At 47.4% G+C, this 19251-nt stretch overlaps 1 protein-coding gene across 1 annotated transcript; it reads right to left on the bottom strand.

The window, feature by feature from the left end:
* Nucleotides 1-354: 354 nt before the first annotated feature.
* Nucleotides 355-8383, bottom strand: got1 (glutamic-oxaloacetic transaminase 1, soluble). The gene is made up of 9 exons (XM_023820484.2): nucleotides 8135-8383; nucleotides 6229-6410; nucleotides 5862-5985; nucleotides 5303-5415; nucleotides 4855-4959; nucleotides 4111-4261; nucleotides 3616-3781; nucleotides 2615-2757; nucleotides 355-1715 (listed from the first exon to the last, which is right to left on the bottom strand). Exons 1-9 carry the CDS (start codon nucleotides 8241-8243, stop codon nucleotides 1576-1578), a joined length of 1233 nt encoding a protein of 410 aa, XP_023676252.2. The 5' UTR covers nucleotides 8244-8383; the 3' UTR covers nucleotides 355-1575.
* Between the last annotated feature and the right edge of the window lie 10868 nt (nucleotides 8384-19251).

The raw sequence follows: 19251 nt of genomic DNA, 5'->3' as shown, positions 1-19251 counted from the left end.
AACGCCTTTGTTCCCCTGCTTCTTTTCATTGGCCACCCGCCATTTGAGGTCTCGTGGGGGCGCTTCCTGTCAGGGTCACATGCAACGCGGTCACATGACACCAGCGTTCCTCCCCTTTAATTCCACAGCCTCCTTTTGGCTGATGAAATGAGAAAAAATAAAGAGGGTCTCTGATTGAGCAGAGATAGCTTCAGAGAAAAAAGTGGTCAGCTTTTCTGCTCAAATAACTGAATTGGCACAAGGACATTATCAGAGTTCTTCTCATGACTCAGGCTAATTAAAACCGATGGCAAAAAAGAAGTTTTAAAAATGGTCTCACGTAGATGAGAAAGACAGTAATGACATCACACGGGCCACAAACACCACTGATTTATTTTTGAATCAATTCACTTTTATTGCAACATCCTACAGCATGGCATTGTGGTGCACAGAAGCCGGTTCATGCACAGGAACATACAGTGCGTCTTACTTCGGAGGTCATACAGGGAGAGGTGGCACACACAGCAAAGCAGCACTGGATGAAACCAATAACTGAAGCAACATGCAGACAGTCTATGTGCTGGAACTACCTTACCCAGCATCCTTTGTGAGCCTGCACCACAGGTCAGGGTCACCAACTGAGACTATGGGTAATGTAGTCAGGCGGCCGTTTCTTTTCTTATATGCAGTACAACCTCAAACATGTTAAAAATAAATATATCTGTACTTCCACATTACTAGCGTATGTTTGGGATCCCAGAAACCATACATAACCATACAACGTAAAAACCAGGGCTAAATAAGACTGCAGGTTGAATTTCTTTATTGTACAACATTTGTAAAATGTTGTCTTTTTTGCAGATTTAACATAGAAATGGAGAAAACACAGACTTTCACTCTATTATTCTTAAAGGCGACAAAGGTACACGCCACTCACGATGTGTGAAATGGGCAAGAATTTGAGTATTTAAACACATAATGTCGGTAAGGAAAAGATTAAATCGCCAGGATTAAAATTAAGCACTCTCTCACTTTGATGTTATTCAGCGTCACTAAGTGTGCGTGACTGTGACATCATGCGTTTCCATGGCGATTCACCATGCTTTATTCTTCATGAATGGGGGAAAGGATTCTTCCGCCCCATTTGAAGGCTGGAGAGTTACAGATTAGGTCACTCCTCCGGCTCTTAGGAATAGCAGTGCAAGTCACATTGGGCCAGTTTGCAGAACGTTACCTAGCAACCGAATGCCTTTGAAAATGACATTGTTCTCACAACCCCCACTGTGAATAAAGGTACCCAGAAGCCCTGAATTAAAAAAAAAAAAAAAAGTGAAACACTTACTGCACCAAACCCATAAGACTGACAAGATGCACACACGCTCACACAAATATCACACACTGACTAAAACACAAAAGAATTCTCTTCCTTCCATACTCAATAATTATCTGAAATGTCATGTGCTTTGTAGGACTATCTGCTATGAAAACACCCCCAACCTCCCCCATTTTCTTTCTCCTTCAAGAGCATGATAACCGAAGCAGGGACAGGAAATACTAGGGGCAGCGGGGGGGCGGCGCTAGGCGGGGAAGCCCCTCCTACTGGATCTTGGTGACAGCCTCGTGGATGGACTCGGCCACGTAGTCGATGTTCTTGCTGGTCAAGCCGCACATGTTGATGCGGCCGCTCGCCATCAGGTAGATGTGCTTCTCCTTGATGAGGAACTCGACTTGCTTAGCTGTAGGGGGCAGAGATGACTGCTGAGGAGATGGGGGGGGGTGAGGCGGGGAACGCAATCGGCAGAGGCGGGGCCTTGATGACATCAGCACAGACGCTCAGGTGAGCTTACTCATTAATCCGCTCTTGCCGACCCGGCTGCTTAATGACCACGTGAATTACATCATCTGTATAACCAGATAATGATCAGAACAGGAATGAAATAGCTGCCATTCATTAAATAAATTAATGACCGAAAAGATCACACTATTTTTAAAAACGTGAAGGGAAAACTGACCTAGTTCTGCAAGAAGCAGTTCTGCACAATACACAAGTCACCATCATTACAGGTCAATTGAGACACAAAGAACATACATAAAAGGTATTTTACATTTTATAAAGTTCTCATTTTAAGCACCACATGCATTTACAGTACATAACTGACCTTTGTCCAATTGTTGCATTAGGCTGCAAGTCCCATGACCTGTTAGCTGTTTACCCGTTAGTACTAAATATGGGTAACCTGAGTAATGTTCTGTACATGATCATGAAAGGTTGCTGGTTTGAATCCCTGACCAGCAAAGTACCACTGAGGTACCCTGAGCGAGGTACCCTGAGCGAGGTACCCCCCCCCCACCCCCACCCCCCAAGCACTGCTCTCCGGGGCGCTGAATTACCTGCCCCCTGCTATGTCACGATGTGGGATAAATGCTGAGGACACATTTCGTTGTTGTGTGCTGTGGTGTGTCAATGTCAATAAGTCACTGTCACATGCTCTTAGCGTGTGAATGCGTGTGAATACCAGGCCACTCACTGGCATCTCACCCAACATGTACCCAGCCCTGTGGTCTGTTATTAAAACGGCATGAACGTGAGGGGTGTTTTGGTAGCAGTGTTGCCACGGCGACCTCCGGGACGTACGGTTGAGGCCGGTGAAGCTGAACATGCCGATCTGCTGGGTGATGTGATCCCAGGTGCCGGGGGTCCCCAGGCCCTGCAGCTTGGCCTTCAGCTGAGCCCTCATCAGCAGCACCCTGTCCGCCATCGTCTTCACGTTGCCCTTCCTGGGGGGACACACACAGCCGTTTCCTACTCACTTCTTACCACTCTTCACACCTTACAACAGGGGTGTCAGACTCCAGTCCTGGGGGGCCGGAGCCCTGTGTAGCTTAGTTCTTTCCCTGTTCCACCATAAATGATTCAGCTCAAGAACTGTGTGGTAATTAGCACAAGAAGTTGAATCAGGTGTGTTAAACGAGGGGAAACCCAAAAATGTGCAGGGCTCCGGCCCCCCAGGACTGGAGTCTGACACCTGCGTCTTACAACATACAAATAAAGCATTTTTCAATAAAAAAGACTAAATAGTAGAATAGCTAGCGGGCCTTCTGAACCCTACGACAGTTACAGGCTGTAGCTGGGTTAAGAACATCCTACCTATGGAAACTCGTACTTATGAACGGCCATAAAGCTATTAAAGATCGAAGGTAAATACAGTGGCCCGTAATAATGAACACACACTGCTTCGTGACGCTCCTGAAAAAATCGCGCGTCTTCAGTGATTCGTCAGCTCGGGGTACAGTACTGCATGAAATTACTTTAATTACTACTGTATTATTTTTTACTATATTATTTTGTTCCATCTTACCCACAAATTCAGCTTACAGACAGACCTAGGGAACGGATCTCGTTCGGAACCTGGGGACCTGCCTGGACTTTGGTTCTACCCATAGAGAAACAACTGACTGCACAACCCCATCGAAACCTAAGGCACTGTGCAATACCAGCAATCGGTTCCCATAATCCAAATGGTTTCCAAACGAGTTCTCACACAGTGTTCAGGGAGCACTGTGGGGCCGCTGTGCTCTCACAACAAGAGTGCCACCGTGTGGAACTTAAGCAGAATGACCAGGAGTGGGCCGTACCATTCCTCAAACAGCTCCGGCGTGGTCAGCGTGACAGCGACTAGACGGGCACCCTGCGAGGGGGGGTTGGACCAAGTGGTCCTGACGATCTTCTCCATCTGGGACAGGACACGGGCCAGGTTTTCACCATCGTTGGCAACAACAGTGAGGTTCCCCACTCTCTCATCTAAATGAAGAGGACCCAGCTTTCAGACAGACATGCTGAAATGTTGAGGCTTAATGACAGTTGGTGTATCCATGGTTTACAAAAGAGCAGAACACTTTTGAATGTTACAATGGATACTTCTGTGCCACCAAATAACTGCTAATGCTGTCTGTGTTGAAAATCAGTATAAATCCCTGGAGTGAAATGCAATGATGAATTTTGGTCTGATGATTAATATGACCGATAAACCACTTGTGTTTTGATTTTTCAAGAAAAATTGCTTTCAAAAAACGTTGCCGAATATACAGATCTTATGCAGTCTCTGGCACGTTCTCCTCAGAGATACTCACTGTACAGTCCAAAGTTCTTGGAGAAGGACTGAGCACAGAAGATCTCAAAGCCCTGGGAGACAAAGTAGCGGACAGCCCAGGCATCCTTCTCCAGGCTGCCAGAGGCGAAGCCTTGGTAGGCGGAGTCAAAGAAGGGGAAGAGACTCCGCCTCTGGAGAGACAAACCAGAAGCGAAGGTCAGATGGCAGCATAGAAGCTGGGCATGTGCCATGAAAAGGCTCTGAAAAACAGCTGTTTTGGTGAAATCCATCAATCCATCCATTGTCCAACCCGCTTATCCTACTGGGTCGTGGGGGGTCCGGAGCCTATCCCAGAAGCAATGGGCACGAGGTGGGGAACAACCCTGGACAGGGGGCCAGCCCATCGCAGGGCACACTCACACACCATTCACTCACACAAGCACACCTCTGGGCAATTTAGCAACGCCAATTAGCCTCAGCATGACGACGACACGGGGAGAACATGCAAACTCCATACACATGTGACCCAGGCGGAGACTCGAACCCAGGTCCCAGGTCCCAGGCAACAGTGCTAACCACTGCACCACCATGCCGCCCCCCGTTTTGGTGAAATATTTAGTGTAAATAGTCAGAAGTACAAAATATAATCATATTCATTTGGTCAAACATATCTGCCAAGCACACGGATTGGGGAGGGGGGGCATGATTTGGTAGGACAAGCTTGACACTCTAACATGAGCCATCCCATCATAGCTCGCCCCCCCGCCCCCGAAGCCCACTGCACCTTCATGACGTCTGCGATCTGCATCCACTCCTGCTGGGTGGGGTCAGTGCCGGTCGGGTTGTGGGCACAGGCGTGTAGCACGATGATGGAGCGTTCTGGGGCATTCTGCCGGGAGGGAATGGAGGACAGGAGGGAGCAGAACCATTAGACAGAGCAGAGACCCAAAGCACATTCACCCGAAATGGGAATATAAAGGCACAGAATCTAGACTTCCAGACAAGATAAGAATCCAGAAATGGGAGGCAAAGGAGAGTGGCGGAAGAGACAGATCACGGCGGGGGGGGGGTGGGGGGGGGCAACAAGACTGAACTAAATGAGGAAGGAAGAGGCCATTAGATACGGCTCTGCAAGCCAGCAAAAAGGAGGACAAAGAAACAAGATGGGGAGAAGTTATGGGCATGGAGTCACCATCCATCTACAGACCTCCAACCTCCTCGGCCAGCCTCACCTCCAGGTCAGCCAGGAAGCCGCCCAAAGCCAGCCCACGCTTCTCGGGCTCCCAGTACCTGTACGTCCGGATGTCCTGGAATCCGGCATCGACAAACACACCATTGTGGTTCTCTGGGATGGGGGGGGGGGACATCAGTAAGTATAAGGGGCGTAAGTAACAAGGCAGACCTCCTTCCAGCTGCAAGACTCCACCCAGAATCTCGATGACCTCACCGCCCACACAGTCACATGCTAGAGAGTATCTTGGGAAGACAGAGAACCTCAAGTAGCTGACAGAACTGTGTCTTTAAATGCGCTTCCTATCACATGCAGGTGTTCCGGGTCGCTGGTTTGAGTCTGCATACAGCCGTCGTCATTTTATAGTTATAAACCAGTACAAGTTCCCTATTAATAGCAGTAACATTTTATTGCCTTCCCCTCTGCTGTAATTACGTTTTCTTTTCCCACTGCTGTTCAGCAAGCACCAAGAAAAGAGGCCACAATTACCAACCATGACTGAGCTCGATTTCCTGTAACGCTTAAGCTACCAGGAATGCACCAAATACTCCCCCACTCACCCCACGTCGGCGTCGACACATAGACAGGTGTGCCCGTGTTGTTGTTCCCGTTGTACCACCGTCGAAGATACTCTGCTCCGACCTTCAGGGCCCCCGTACCTCCCAGGCACTGGACACCTCCCACCTGTATGACAGGTGAGGGGCGAGTGCAAGGCACATATGACATATAATACGGTTCCGTAAACATCCATGTCAACAAGACCTCAAATGTTGTATCTGCTGAGTTGAGTTTTACCCCATGTCAGATCTTCCAGTATGTCGGTGGACTAAAACTTACATTGAAACAATCTTAAAATCATAAATCCCCGATTCCCAAGGACATTGTGAGCACAGTCCTGCTTCATCTCCGGTGGCGTTGGGGACCTACCCGCTTCTCTTTGATGGCAGGGCTCTCCTCCCCTAAGGCAATCTTAGATGCACTACAACGAAACTCTGGCAGACCCAGGATGGGCAGGTACTCGTGATTGAGGCTCTGATCCTCCACAATAATCTTCTCTACCTTCTTCACCACCGGCAGCACCCATGGCTGGCAGTCATCGGTCCTGTATGCTGGAGGGGCAGGAGAAAAAAGACGAAAGAGGTACAAGACCGCATATTAGGACCAACGTGCGACTTCTGCATTTATTTATTTACAGAGCTGCTCAAGGGCCGAATGGTGCAATCGCTAAGCCAACCACAAGATCTGAACCAAGGACCTTTACATCACCGGTGCAGAGTCCTAAAGTGATGAGCTACACACACACATCCCACTAGCATGAAAGAACTTCATATCTAAAGGAGATAACCAGCGAAGTCAGCAGCCCCAAGCTTTATTTTATACGGTGCAATAAAGGGCAACCCCTTGCCTTCAGTTCACAAGTTCACAGACACACCATCTAATGGCTACCGTATGCATAAAATGTCTCCCCACTACTGTAGAAGCAGCGGAGGCTGATAGGGCGGCCATCGGTGTCCAGTTACTCATGTTCGTTCCACACCCAACACGTTAGCCATGGTTTGCCCAACAACTTCCTCAGTGGAGCCCAAGGTCATGCTGAGACTAACAGCTCACGAGTACAACAGGGAGAAACGCGATCAGGCTCCCTCTGGCCTGCTGCCCTCAGACTCATTGTTATTAACGAGGGAACAGAGCCAATCAGGAGGGATGGGCAGGGAGGAGCAAATGAGAGAGAAAGACGTGCAAGAGCAAGCCAGATAGGCAGTCAGCAATGCTCGAAGGTGAGAGAGCCTGTTCCCTCCTCGATGCCTGCATTGGGTTGCCATCAAGCTGCTAAAACATTTGCTCGTCGATCTTCTCCTCGGGCAGCTAATGCTGAAATACGGCTAAAGGTTTCCAACGAGGCATTTCAAGTTCACAGCGCTACTTAGGGCTCCTCCTTGCCCTGCAGACCACTGCTGTTCCAGGAACGTCACTTTGAGTCAGTGATACACAGCAGCCTTGAGCAGGTGTTGACGTGGAGGGGTGGATTGTTGAGAGTCCTGAACCACCATGTTACCCAGATCACACAGAGTAAACATGTTCCTCAGAGATCTCACAGACTCCAACCCCAGCAGACCGACAAGACAGAAGACATTCTTCTGCCATTCACGGGTGACCACACGCAGCGAGCGATCTTTATAGCCTTCCTAACCCACCCCCAGGTTGACGTTTTGGTGCAGTTCAGACCACTCCACGTCTGCCTTATTCACCAGCATCTGTACTGCTAACGAGGGCGGAAACCTTTCAAGCAGCGAAAAGTACTTTGTTAAACATAAATATTGAGCACTGAAAACGAAGAGAATAAAGCAGAAAAAAATCAAATGCATAGAATGGGTAGAAAATATTCCAGTGAAATGTAATAATCTACTGTAAGATTATCTAAAAGGTTTACTGGCAATAAGAAATCGGTCTCCCATGCAGTCACCCGCCACCTGGGCTACATTAAACTCCGCGATAGATGTCGCTTTTTCACCCAATGCATACTCGCATGGCCATCCATACAAATAACAAATATACAGACTGATAGGGAAGGAATTAACCAGGACGAAAACTACTTCGGCAATGCTGCTTTGAGACGCGCTGACAGCTTCCTAATACCAATTAGTTTCATTATAGACGATCTTAGATTTCTGCGGATTGTACGTTTTGATTCCGCTCCAATCACGCCGAAAGGTGACATATCCACTTCGTGTAATGAAATTCCATTTTTTACGTCTTGATTCACTGAAACAGGTAAAGCATTACGTCAACATTTAATCTGATCATTAATGTTTTTAAAAATATATTTCCTCACCTCCTACACCCAAGTTGACCTTCCTCGGGTCGGTGTCCTCCCGAAAGTCGGCCGTGAGCTTGAAAACAGCCACGGGTGCGGCTTGCGGGACTTCGCTGAACACCGACATAGCGGTATCTGAGAAGCGCGGAAGGCAAGTGCAGCGGGACTCTGCAGGCGATCGACGCGGGCTCAGGCGGCAGTGGAATGGGCGACTTTCACCTTCAGACGGAGTCTCCGGACAAACGGGCGGAGGCGCACTGGCCAATGAGCGCCTCGACGCGCCGCCGGCTCGCCCTCGGACCGACCAATCACAGGGAAGCTTGTAAAAGGTCAAGGGCTGATGTTGACAACGCGGTAGGCACAAGTTTCAACGTCAAGGGTGAGATTGACAGGCGTTCTGGCCAATGATCTATCTATTTAGATTATCAATGTTTTTAATGATTAATTATGTTTTATTTGTTGTTATTGTGATTCTGTTAATGCATGAATACGTGATACTTAATATTTTACTTTAAATCCGTGCTATTTCACAGTTATACAAATACAGAAAGAAACCATTAGGAACAATAAACGTCAATGACTTTAACAAGCCATAACTGTTTGTTTTCCTCATTATGTTTGACTCTATATCTGATAACCATATCCATGGCTTGTACGGATGTGTGAACGCTTTGCAAAGTTGAAGGAATTAATTATTCCGCCACAAGGGGGCAGTCAGCACCCGGGATTTGAGTTTTCTACCTTTATTTCATTTTGTCTAAAGTACAGGGTCTAAATTCACTCTGACTTCCCTCCCAACCACACACACACACCTTATCGGAGGATTAAAGGGCCTGAAGATAGGAAACAATAATACCTCTGTCAACACTACCTCACCTTTCTTAGATTAAGCACACATTACAGAAGCAGGGCTATAGATCAAAATGTGGTCTTGGACACGTGCCGTTCGTAGGTTTTCTTCGGTGAGCTAAACACTGTCAAGTTTCATGTTTCTTTGAAAACCCACTCAAAAGAAGTTAAACAAATTTAAAAAAACACAAACGCGAGCGTGTGGCAGCCTCCACACTCACCGGAAAGCGGACTTTATGGCAGCACACAGTATCTGGCCACCTTCCATTTTTCTTTTCCTCCGACTCCGTGTAAACACGCCGGCATTTCAGCCTCTCCCTTTCTCTCTTCCTATTCTCCTGCCCGACACGTAAAGTGCATGATAAATTAAGGCTCCTCCGGTTCGTATGTCTTCCTCGCTATCCCGCGCACCACCCATAGAGGGAGGCCGCCACCGGGGTAACCTCTCATCTCGCAGTCACGTGGGCTGGGAAGTCGCTCCTCTGTTTCACAGCTCTTTTTCCCCCTTAAGTGGCTGTGGATTTGCACCTGTGTTGGATTTCAAAGGGCAAGCGGATAATGTAGCCGCTTGGCAGCGATTGGCTCAATTTGTCAGACGCATCGCAGTCTCGTCTCCAGGCCTCGGTGTCCTCTGGGCGCCGGGATTGTGGCAGCTTCCCCCCTTGCTCATCTGGGCCACGTCATTCACGCTTTAATTGCCGTATTCGCTTCAGCGACTCTTTTGTCCAGTGTGACTTCATTAGGTTGCCATTTGTCCGTTTCTGTTACGTGCTCTATCATGTCCCGAAGCTGTCTAGTGCCTCTGGCAAAGCTTGAACCTACAACCTCTTGGTGCAGCTCCCCACCTACGGCAGCCTTAAGACATGTGAGGGCTCCCAGGGACGGTGGACGGTGTTTTGTTTGTAGTTCACCTAAGCAAAACCTGCATGAAAGCACGCACCAGTGCATCTGCGCCCACTTCCTGCGGGCTATTGCCAAACAGCGTGTCTTAAAGCAAATCATCTGCCATGGTATCGCATTTCTCACATGCAGTGGAGATGTGATGCACTGTAAAGAGCCCCCTACCATTTCTGTCATGTCAAAAAAGCTACATCATAATCAAGCACCATAAGAATGGAGGTTTGGCTCTCGTGATCGGGCTGGAGGGAGGGAGTAAAATTCCGTAAAGTCCTCAGTTTTATTTTCGCATGCGTATTTTCACACGCATGACAGATGGTCCTGGTGAAGTTCAGCAATGGCCATCCTGGCTGTGTGGTTCGTCTGCCCCACCAAGGGGTAGTGCTCCACACTATATTGCCTACAAGGGCCAAAAAACCCCGTACATACGCCGACACTGAAACTGAAAAAAATTGGGTTCTGCTTAGATTTTTTCTGTGGATTTTGTTGGCATTGACTGTGATGGGTTGATGCCCCATCCTGGGTTGTTCTCTGCCTTGTGCCCATAGCCTCTGGAATAGGCTCCAGACCCCCAGTGAGCCTGAACAGTCATTGTGATTTTCACGCTGTTTTCTTCCTGAGCACAGTTGAAGACGTTTCATCACAAGCCTAAGGGAACCTATTTTGGTCACAAGTTAATTTTGATGAAATTTGCTGTTACTGTTTGGTACAGCAGTATAGCGGCTCACATTACCAGCACTTCTCAAATGGATTAAATGGATTTGTGCTGCTTTGCCAGGCTGTGGCTCTCTCAGCCTGATCATCCCAGGGTTCGAGGCCTGAAACATGCATGATTATCTTGTCCTGGGTTGTTGCCCCAGGTGGGGAACTCCAAAAAAGGCAGGAGTCGCCTTCACCTGTCAAGATGCACCCCCCCACCCCACATGGGCCCTCATCCCTGCCCGTGTGTGTCATGTACAGTGTGTGTTTTCATTCCTGACAGCCGGGGAGAGGGGAAGCTCCCTGACCTGTAAGCCCCTGCATTTATGGGATTTACGAGCTCACAGAGCAGAACTCGGGGCCCAAACTGAGGGGGGGGGGGGAGGGGGGCTCCATGCCTGGGGGGGCGTCAAAGCTGCCTGCAGACAAGATACTGCCCAGGACTGTGAGTGACCGTTCGTCAGCGTAAACCCTCACACTCTGGCCAGACGCCCCCCCCCCACCCTCCACCCCAGAGCCCCCCAGGCCACCACTCCTCCAGAAGGCAAGGCTACTCCATGGCGTTCATGGACGCAATCCCCCAGCATGCAGCATCATGCCCAGGTGACACGGCGGGGTGGGGGGGCTCCATTCCACCATCATGCAGCAGAGTCCTGAAGCTACTTTGCTGAAGCTGTAGTTACATTATGAGGGTCAGATGGGGGGTGGCGGGGGGGGTGGTGCAGAAAAGACGTGAAGCCAGTGGACTGGAGCTCGACCCAAAATGCCAATGCGCAGAGCCCCTTGACCATCACTGGTGGCCTTTTACTAACAACGAGACGCAGGGACATTTCTACCCCCCCCCCCCACCCCACCCCACCCTGGGCAGACCTGGGCTTGACTGGACATAAATCAAGGACTTTTTTAAACCGTGGAACTTACATTCCCCCGGACTCACGGGGCGGCCGCCACGGGCCAGGCAGGACGTGATCCGTGTAGATACGCGTAAACAAACAACATTCCTGCACAGACCTTGGGGTGTGGTGCGGGGGGAGCGAGGGGGGGGCGGGGGCTCAATGTCTTACATTAGCGAGGGTCAAGGAAATGTGTTGAATGATTGTCCTTTGAACCACATGGCTGCCGCTTGGCTTTTCTTGGGCAGTGCCTGTGAATCTGAACAAAGACCCGGCCTTATCTGCTCAAGGGAAAGAGGAAGCTGATGGTAGGACACCCTAGACCCTTGGAGGAAGACTTATTATTATTGGCATCTACCTAAGTGCCTAATTAAAAGAAGCTGATGGTGGGACACCCTAGGCCCTCCAAGGAAGACTTAGAAATTATTAGCCTCCGGCTAACTACCTGACTGTTTGTGTATTTACATTTATATATGCTCATACATATAATGTATATACACAGAGTGAGAATATATAACATATATTTCAAACCATCAAGCAAATATAATACCAAGTATTTTACATTATATATAATTTTTTGCATCTGTAATCATACAAAAACGAAAACTATTGAGATCTGCTATTCAGATCTAATCTATATAGTGTACGTCCATGATGAATTATGTGTCCATGACATTAATATGTGTCCATGACATTAATATGTGTCCATGACATTAATATGTGTACATGACACAGATGTTGGTGTCAATGTCACCAGCTGGACGTGAGGGTCTCAGAGCGCCTGTAGACCACATGAAACTCACGGCGTGATTGATACCGTGTCTCCTACGGTCCGACCCCGGAGCCGAGACCGGGATCAGATATGGCCCTTTTTAACAATGAAAGGAGTGACGATTCCACAATGTGAATGAAAACAATGACAGGCCAGGGGGCTGATTTATGATCGAACTGATTAATGGCCCAGGGAAAGCTTTTGTTTCATGCTACTGTTTGTGTGTTTTTAATAATGACAGTGTCTTTTATAAGAAATTACCCAAAATAGGCTGTTATTTGTTAATTCTTCCTATACTGAAACCACTTGACTTGAGGGGACACAAATATTGTAGTATTATGCTATTACTTATGTATTAATTAACCAGAAACTGTTACATACTCATCTCATTTTAATTCATCATTAATGAATCATGACGCATGTTTTTATCTCAAGCAGTTACTATATAGTCAAACCTCAGATTGCGAGTAACTTGGTTTGCGAGTGTTTTGCAAGACGAGCAAAAATTTAAAATAACTTTTAACTTGATAAACGAGCAAGGTCTTGCAATACGAGTATTATGTATACGCTTTGTCTGCCTAGCGTCACGTGATCACGACTGACCTGATGGTTCTTCTCTCTCTCTCGCTGCGAGATTGTGGGTAATCGTCTCCCATGCTGGGTCTCAGTCGGCGTGCCTCACTCGAATAGTCAAAATTTAGTAGAAAAGCACCACCTGAATAAGGCCGTAGCAGTGCGAGCGATGAATCTGTTTAACGACAATGCAATGTCCACATTTCCGTGAAATGGAAAAGGAGGCAAAAGCGGCTGTCATTGGATAGGTTCCTTGTTAAAGTCGCACAAAAAGAAAAAGATTCCAGTGAACCAACAGATAGCTGTGATTCCGTTAGTTACAGTGAAAGTCGTCCTACAAAATAACCCTCCTCTTCTCCTCTCTCCTCTCGTCTCCCTCAAACCATCCATGATTCTTTTCGAAGGTAAAGTGCAGGCTAATTTGCTTTATGTATTTTTACTTTATATTTTGTATTAATCATTTTATATGAATATTTTTGGGTTGTGGAACGAATCATCTGAGTTTTCATTATTTCTAATGGGAAAATTCGCTTTCATATACAAGTGCCCTGGATTACGATCATGTCTCCGGAACGAATTATGCTTGCAATCTGAGGTTTTACTGTATTTCTTACTATAGCTCTTAATTCTGTAAATCTTTGTGAACTACTGAAACAACTTTTGAAGGAACAAGTCGTGAATAACACAAACGAAATACTGATTTCGTGTTTGTTCATCAGTAATGAATCATCATGTATCTTATCTCAAGTAGTGACTATGTTTGTTTATGAGTAGTAGCTGAGTTACTACTAAGTATTTGTGCCCCCTCAGGTAAAGTGTTACTGAAACCAGCTTATTATTTAATTACAAGCATTTTATTGGGGGTGGTACATAGCTGAGTGGGGTAAGGATCCGCATCTAGATGGTCATGGGCTCGAATCCCTTAGCTGGCAGAGTAATGATATCACAGCTGGGCCAGTGAGCAAGGCCCCTAACCCCAAATGTCCCTGCGGCGCAGGCTGGTCCTGTACTCTGACCCCAGAACTTGCTCTCACCTGTATCTCACCTGAGTCTCATGTACCGCTTTTCTTTTTAAACACCAAAAACTTTTATCTTTTCATTATTAAGAATCAGATTAGAAGCCTTCAACAAAAAGTATCCTTGGAAACTTGAGAAGTGTCTCTTACCTCAGCAGGTGAAGCTGGATCACAGATTTCAAGCCAGCAACAATCAGTACTTTCCCCTGTAACGTGATCTTCTTGTTCATTACATGTAAAATACATCAGAGAGTATTAAAATACTTTAAAAAGGCAGGCCACTGCATCACAAGTTTATAGAATATGTCAACTAACTCTTGCAGTTTATGCTAAATTGACCTGTATACTTTAATGGGCAACAGCATATCATTGTCAGCTAATCTTGAATTTACTGCTCGATTAGGAAAGACTCGACAAATTGTGAGTCACTGAGAGTCATCGTGAGTCACGCCTTTCCAAAAAAAAGGAAGAGCAGTTATTCTGTCACCTGCATTTGCGCGGGATCTGGCCAATCAGATCAACTGCATTTGCGGGGGATCTGGCCAATCAGATCAACAGGTAGCAGCACTGTAAAGGTCAGGGTTCAAGTCCCATGGAGGCCGCACTGTAGTGGCTCTGAGCGGCGTACTTAAGCCGAACCGCTTTAGCGAAACACCCGGCTGTTAAAATGTCACGTTGGGTATATGGCGGCTAATCACCTAAGTGTAAATGTCCATAATATAATCCATTGTGGGTGTATGGTGATTGCGGTCATCATCAATGGAGCAGCTGACAGATAATCCCGCAGATACTGGCGCTTAGCCGCATGCTAACAGTAAGGTTTTGACGTTAAAAGCTCAGGTCCACTGATTCTCATGGGCACAGGAAGAGCTGCTTGGCCCTTGGGGCAGAGCGAAGGACACGGAGGCAGCTGAGCTCACGCACACACGCACGCACGCCGCCATACTTTCGTGCGCAGGCACACACACAGCGATAGGAAAGGATTCATTTGTTTTGTTTCAAGGACACCAAACAGCCCTTGAGTCTCTGTTATATTTCTGAATCAGCTAAACCCACCCACCCCCCCCCGGCAAGAGACACCACCAACGATGCACAATGCCAGATCATGGATACAAATTTTCAGCATCCCGTTTGTGTTTCCGCTTACCGCCCCCCCACCCGCCCCCCTCCCCAGTCGGCTGATCCTGTCCAATAAAACGGCGAGCAAAGCTAGCGAGCGTGCCAGTCTTATTTACAAGGCAGGCCGGTTATGAATGAGGCGGCCTGCCTTTCCGAAAACAAAGTGTCACTCTGACGGGGACGCCACACGGGGCGTGGAGCAGCCCCGCTCTCTCTCAGCGAGTTGTTTACCCCAGAAAAGGTCAGCTTGGGTGTATTTTTTTAGATGAACAACACTATCTATGGCCGCAGAAAATGAATTACTGCAGTACATCTGAGGGAAAAAACTCCCTGACTGCTTACACGCTCAGGGCCAGATGAACTTTCCTCAACCCCTTCCTGCTCCTATTGGCAAATATTTTTTGTTTTAGTCTCGAATCTCAGAGAGAGGCAACACAGATCATTCAGGAATAACAGACCCCCAGCCTCTTCCCGGCCGCTCTGCTGATATTTTCCCAGACCACTCTGCTTTGGTCCACATAAAATCATTACAAGCAAAAGATGACGTATCCTACGGCTCCATGTCACGCATACATGCTACAAGGTTCACTCCCACACCTGCAAGACCACCGGACTGGGTGGGAGAAGGACTGCCGGGTAATTTATGAGTCCCAAGGATTTAGGGAGGGGGTTGGGGGAGTGAATGAGGGTCAGAGGACGGCTGTGGTCTTAAACCTCACAGCACTTCCTCTGGCTGGCCTGATGATTACGGCCCTAAAGATGGTCCTGGACCTGGCCTTCATTGCCAAGGATCTGGGCTCCTGTCCAGTCAGCTTCCACTGCTGGCATCCGTCATCCCACTAGGCCGTCTGCAGGCACCCACCCTCCAGTGCCGTCTGAATAAGTCTCCCTGGATCAGTAGGTCCTCAACCTCCCCCCCAGAACCAGGATCAGGTTGGTGGAGGACCCCAAATACCCTTGCCGAAATGTTCACTGGGCTGGTGGCTCTGCACTCTAGCACAACACCCAGTTCTCTACACAGATGCTTTACAAAATACCAGAATAACAGCACTGACCAAGCAATAGAGCTAAAAAATTAAGGCCCTCCATCATGCCAGACAGAGAATTCCTTCTGCCTCCTCTATACAGATTTCCAGGCCCTTCAGTGTCTATTACGTTAATATGACAAGCTATATTCTGCTCTGCCCTATTTTTTTTTTTCTATCCCCAAGAGCAATGAACTTGTTTATACAAGCACAGATAAGACTGTACTTCACATTTAGAGCAGGAGTGCTTAGTGCTGGCCCTGGAAGATCTCCATGGAGACAGGTCCGTGAAACAGCACAGAGGCCGAGCCCGCTGTGTCCGACCCGGCGGTGCAAGTGCACCACGTCCCCTTCTCGGGCCGGGGAAGGCCAGGCTGACAACATTAGCAGCTGGGGTACAGATTCATTCACACATTGGCTCTGAGTTAGCGAGAGGCAGCCGGCGTTTAGCCCTTAGCCTTGATCGTGTGGGCGGAAGGGCTCCGCGGGATTCGGCGGTAATGTAGCGTCGTGACTTAAGGGAAAAACCCCAACGCATCGCGGCGCTCCTCCAGTGACGACTCTCAGAGAATCTGACACCACCGTCCGGCTGCCTTTCCTCTCCTGCACGCTGATTTGTAAACCGCCTGGTGCTCACTTCCTGTCATTCTTACATTCCTGGTTAGTTGGAGCAGGGGTCTTGGGAAAATAAAAGGATGGGGGTGTACACACACCTCTGAGTTTGCTTGTGACGGGGAAGCCATCTCTACCCTCGGTGTTTCTTCCCAAAAACCAGAGCCCCCGAGCCCCCGGAGCCCACACCCGAAACACCGACGCCCAGATTAAACGACCCGCCCCTGAGCTCATAGCCTTCCTTCCCATAAACCCCTCCCTCTGAACCACAAGCCAGAAAAGCAGAGCTTATTCTACCTGTCAACACTGCCAGCGAGCCCACCGCCCACCTGTACACACGAACAGACATACACACACAAACACACCTCTCGACACACCCGCGCAAACGGCGCGCCGCCACATGGACGATGGCCAAGGGAATCAGGTCTCACAGAGGCTGAGCTACAAAGACATTAGCCAGACATTAAATTATCTAATAGACAAGGGCTTCGGGGTTTGCGTTTCCATGTGAAAGAAATCGATCTGTGGCTTATGTGCTTCGTTCAGGCTCATGGAGATGAACAGGAACAGCCTCCATCTAACACAATCTGACTTTCACAGCTACCTTTCACGCCTAGAGTAAAGTTTCACTAATGCTCGTTCAAATTCAGGGCTGCCAACTTTGGTCAGCTGCATGGCTGGAGTGACATTTTCAAATTCGAGACAAGTCTGCACACGCATGCACGCGCATTTGCATGTATGTAACAGTTTTATTACCTTGCAAATAGTCTGTAGGGTAGGGTTTGCAAACTACTCCAATGCTTTTGATGTAGCTAATTTTAGGTTTATAATGGTTTATAATGGATTAAAATAGATTTGCTGTAAGATTTCATGCGTGACTGTCTGAAAGCGTGATCAGTGCTGTTATGAGTGTCACCAGGTGTGTGACAGTTGGCAACCCTGCAAATTATCAAAAAAAAATGCATCGATAAAGGCTTTTATAGACTTTTAAAGGGTTACTTCGGCCTCGTGTAACCCGACAGTGGTCATAATTTACAGTTTTTATTTATGTTTAGATAAAATCTCCCGTACCTTTTCCTGTTACCCTAATCAGCTAAACTGAGACAAAGGCAGCCGCGTTTGCACGAGTCATATAAGGTTAACTACCAACTCGGTTTAACCGATACGGTATTTTAAATTCCACACTGCGGATTGCAAGTAAACTGCATGAACAGTTGACATGAACTTTAGTTACAAATCATGCAATTGTTTTTTTAAGACAAAAGAACAACAATAATAATAATAATAATAATAAAATAATAATAATAATAATAAAAATAAATAACGACACATACATATACATACAAGCATGTATTAATTCAGTTGTGTTTCAGTACGAGGTGAATGAACAGAGCGGCACAGACACAGCTGCCAGTCTGAGATGTAGTGTGACTTGTTAGTATTAAACTCCTTCCTATTCAGGCTCGGTCCTTGACCTGTCTGCCAGGGTCCTCTCCGGCTCAACCCCTGTCCAACCCAAGGTCACGATGAAGATGATGTATTTGCGTGTCCCTTGTGCGCCGAGCGCCTCGCCAACGCCGCGCTCCAAGCCTGGGGTTTGTTACCTCCAGGAAACAGGCTCTTCCTCCGTGTAAACACTCGGCCGGGTCAGCCGCTTTCGGGACCGGCGATGGCACGCTATGGTCACTGTCAAAGCTCATCGGGGGTAAATGGCGGGTCAGGGGAGCCCGGGACAGACCCCGCGCGGGCGCCACGCCGCCGATTTACTAGAGGCATAAAGATTTACCGCGAGGCAGTAAACCGAGAACATGCATGACTGTTGTGTAATTGCTTAAGGAAGACGGGGCGATTTTGAAAAGAATGGCTTGGCTAAATCGATGGCGCTCATAACTGTAATTATGGTAAGTATTCACGGAAGAAAGTAGAGTAATAAAAAGCTGCAATATGTAGGCCTATCATCCGATAAGATTTGTTTTAAATAAAATGATTGTTGAGCTAAAGTAGGCTACGCTGAAGATTTTATTCACAGCTGCGGCCTTGACATGAAAAAGCAGGTGCGACTTAACGTGTTTCGCAGAATTCAGTGTTTGTTTGTTTGTTTAAAAAAAAAAAAAAACAACACAACGGCTGTAAATGTGTTCGGCCGCTCAAACAATTTTAACGTTAATATAACGTCTCATAACGCGTAAATGGGCCTTCGTTCCGTATTCAGCCCGAGGACACTCACGCACGGGAATAAAATAAATGGCAGCACTTAAGCTCACCTAAAGAACCCCCAGGAGGGTATTAAGGACTGTGTTTAACTACAGTAACTCCAGCAAAGCGGCCTGCCCATAAATTTAAACTTGTATAAATTATGATTTCTCATCACCACGATTTAGAGTTGAATAATTATATACATAGGCCTAATAATTAAACAAATTAAAAATCCATTAGGCCTACGATTAAAAGCTATTATTCAGATACGCATTAAATAGCTTGGACGCGTAGGCTATAGCTTGTTTCTTGAGTCCATTAACGACAGTAATATTTACTATTTTGTGTGACTAGCGCATATCCCTGGTGAATCACTACAAAATACCTAGGACTAATTTAGATGTCTTGTACGTTGAGTAACACTGCGTCATGGATTTCCAGTGGTTTCCCCCGAATCTACTTTAAATCAGGACGTCGTGGTGTA

The sequence above is a fragment of the Paramormyrops kingsleyae genome, chromosome 20, assembly GCF_048594095.1.
Source record: "Paramormyrops kingsleyae isolate MSU_618 chromosome 20, PKINGS_0.4, whole genome shotgun sequence".
Lineage (NCBI taxonomy): Eukaryota > Metazoa > Chordata > Actinopteri > Osteoglossiformes > Mormyridae > Paramormyrops > Paramormyrops kingsleyae.
Note: the sequence above shows the minus strand (reverse complement) of the source record. Positions and strands in the feature narration are given on the sequence as shown.

Bases quoted from the DNA above. Each gene is read 5' to 3' on its own strand.
- got1 (XM_023820484.2), bottom strand. From the start codon at position 8,243: ATGTCGGTGTTCAGCGAAGTCCCGCAAGCCGCACCCGTGGCTGTTTTC. The intron at 5,416-5,861 runs GTGAGTGGGGGA...CCCCCATCCCAG, and splicing joins TGTGTCGACGCCGACGTGGG to AGAACCACAATGGTGTGTTT. The intron at 2,758-3,615 runs GTACGGCCCACT...GTGTCCCCCCAG, and splicing joins CCGGAGCTGTTTGAGGAATG to GAAGGGCAACGTGAAGACGA.